Source organism: Arachis ipaensis, chromosome B07, assembly GCF_000816755.2.
Source record: "Arachis ipaensis cultivar K30076 chromosome B07, Araip1.1, whole genome shotgun sequence".
Taxonomy (NCBI): domain Eukaryota; kingdom Viridiplantae; phylum Streptophyta; class Magnoliopsida; order Fabales; family Fabaceae; genus Arachis; species Arachis ipaensis.
In genome coordinates this window covers 7,503,663-7,505,080 of record NC_029791.2, presented here as the reverse complement: position 1 = coordinate 7,505,080, position 1,418 = coordinate 7,503,663, and the positions used below count along the sequence as shown (strand labels likewise).

Genomic DNA, 1,418 nt, shown 5'->3' with positions numbered 1-1,418 from the left:
CAACTCTCTCGACGCCCTGCCCTTCGTCTCCCGCTGGCCCCGTCCTCGTCTCCAAGGAAGCTCCCTTCAGCGACGTCAAAGCGTTGCTGCACAGCAGGGGACGCCGTGCAAGCCAGCCTCGATTCCCCCTATCCATCTGGGTCATGTCCAGCATCCAACGGGTCTGGGCCCAACCCGTCACAGTTATAAGCTAGCCCCTTGCTTTTTGTCCTGGCCCAGCGCATTGAGCAGCCTTGATTTTTTTGTTTTTTTTTTGTTTCACCTTTTTGTCAACTCTTTCCAGTCCATTACGTCTTGGAGTGTATAAACAGGTAACTGTCCTATCCGATTCGGCATCATAACTTGCCATATTATCACCCCCAAGATAAAAAATTCCCTGATTTGTGCCTCTAACATCTTGATACGTTACTAGTTTTCCGTAATTGTGATTGACACTGCAATTAATCCATTCATTCAAATAATCATCAGAAATTACAACTCTACCCTTGTCGTCTTCATCCCTCCTTTCCACCATCATCAGCAATCCTTCGTCGTGAATGGTCTCCTTAGAAGGACCCGGCACATCCCTTCCGACATTCGTAATTGCTATATCATGATACAAGGACTCCCAGTTGGTGGTTCCATTATCCAATAAATCTTCTTTGTACTGCATGTTCGACGCTTCATGCCCACACTCCTTTACCAAAACTTCATAAGCCTTAGAACCAACAATAATCTGAATCCTCTGTTGTATCACATCCATGACACACGTATCGATCCGTACACGACCTACCGTGAATGTGCTGCACAATTCTGTCTCTTTTGCACACCCAACTACTGCTCCCCATTGTCCTCCTATCCTCTTGAAAGTGTCAGCAGACCATGCGCAAAGCGGAACCCCGAAACATTCAAGCCACACTCTTCGAGATCCACTCCGCTCCGACTCCTTACACTTCCATACCCTGTGAAAAGCTTGTAGCAGAACATTCAACTTAAAAGTGTATGTTTTGTCTGCATGGAGAACACTATCAAACGTCAACAGAGCTTTACAAGCCCCCATTTCCCGAATTTGGATAACAGAAGGCAAGTTCTTCGCTACCATTTCCCTCAGCGATGCGAAATCAATGGGCTTCGTCGTGACCCCCACCAGGCTTCTTCGCAGCCATTCCAAATTTTCTACCTCCACTGCAGCTTCTATCTTAGTCATATCTGTCCTCCCCACCATGTTCTGCAGGTTTTCCTTCGTGCTTAACCCATGTGAAAGTGGCATAGTGACGTCTACCCCTAATTCCCCAGGTACCTTCTGAGATGATGGGTTTTGCTTGTCCTCTCCTCGGCAACCTTCTCCACTATCTGCAGTTTCCGACGTCCTTCTGTACTTCGCCTCTCCCACAAAGATCACCTTACCTCACAGTCTCAGCTGATTCATCTCCGTTATC

At 47.4% G+C, this 1,418-nt stretch overlaps 1 protein-coding gene across 1 annotated transcript in view; it reads right to left on the bottom strand.

Annotated features, from left to right (window-relative positions):
* Positions 1–1,249, bottom strand: part of LOC110264969 — a 5,472-nt gene extending 4,223 nt beyond the window's left edge. The window contains exon 1 of the mRNA XM_021107662.1: positions 263–1,249. Within this exon, the coding sequence (XP_020963321.1) occupies positions 263–1,249 (987 nt within the window). The remainder of the gene's footprint in view (positions 1–262) is intronic.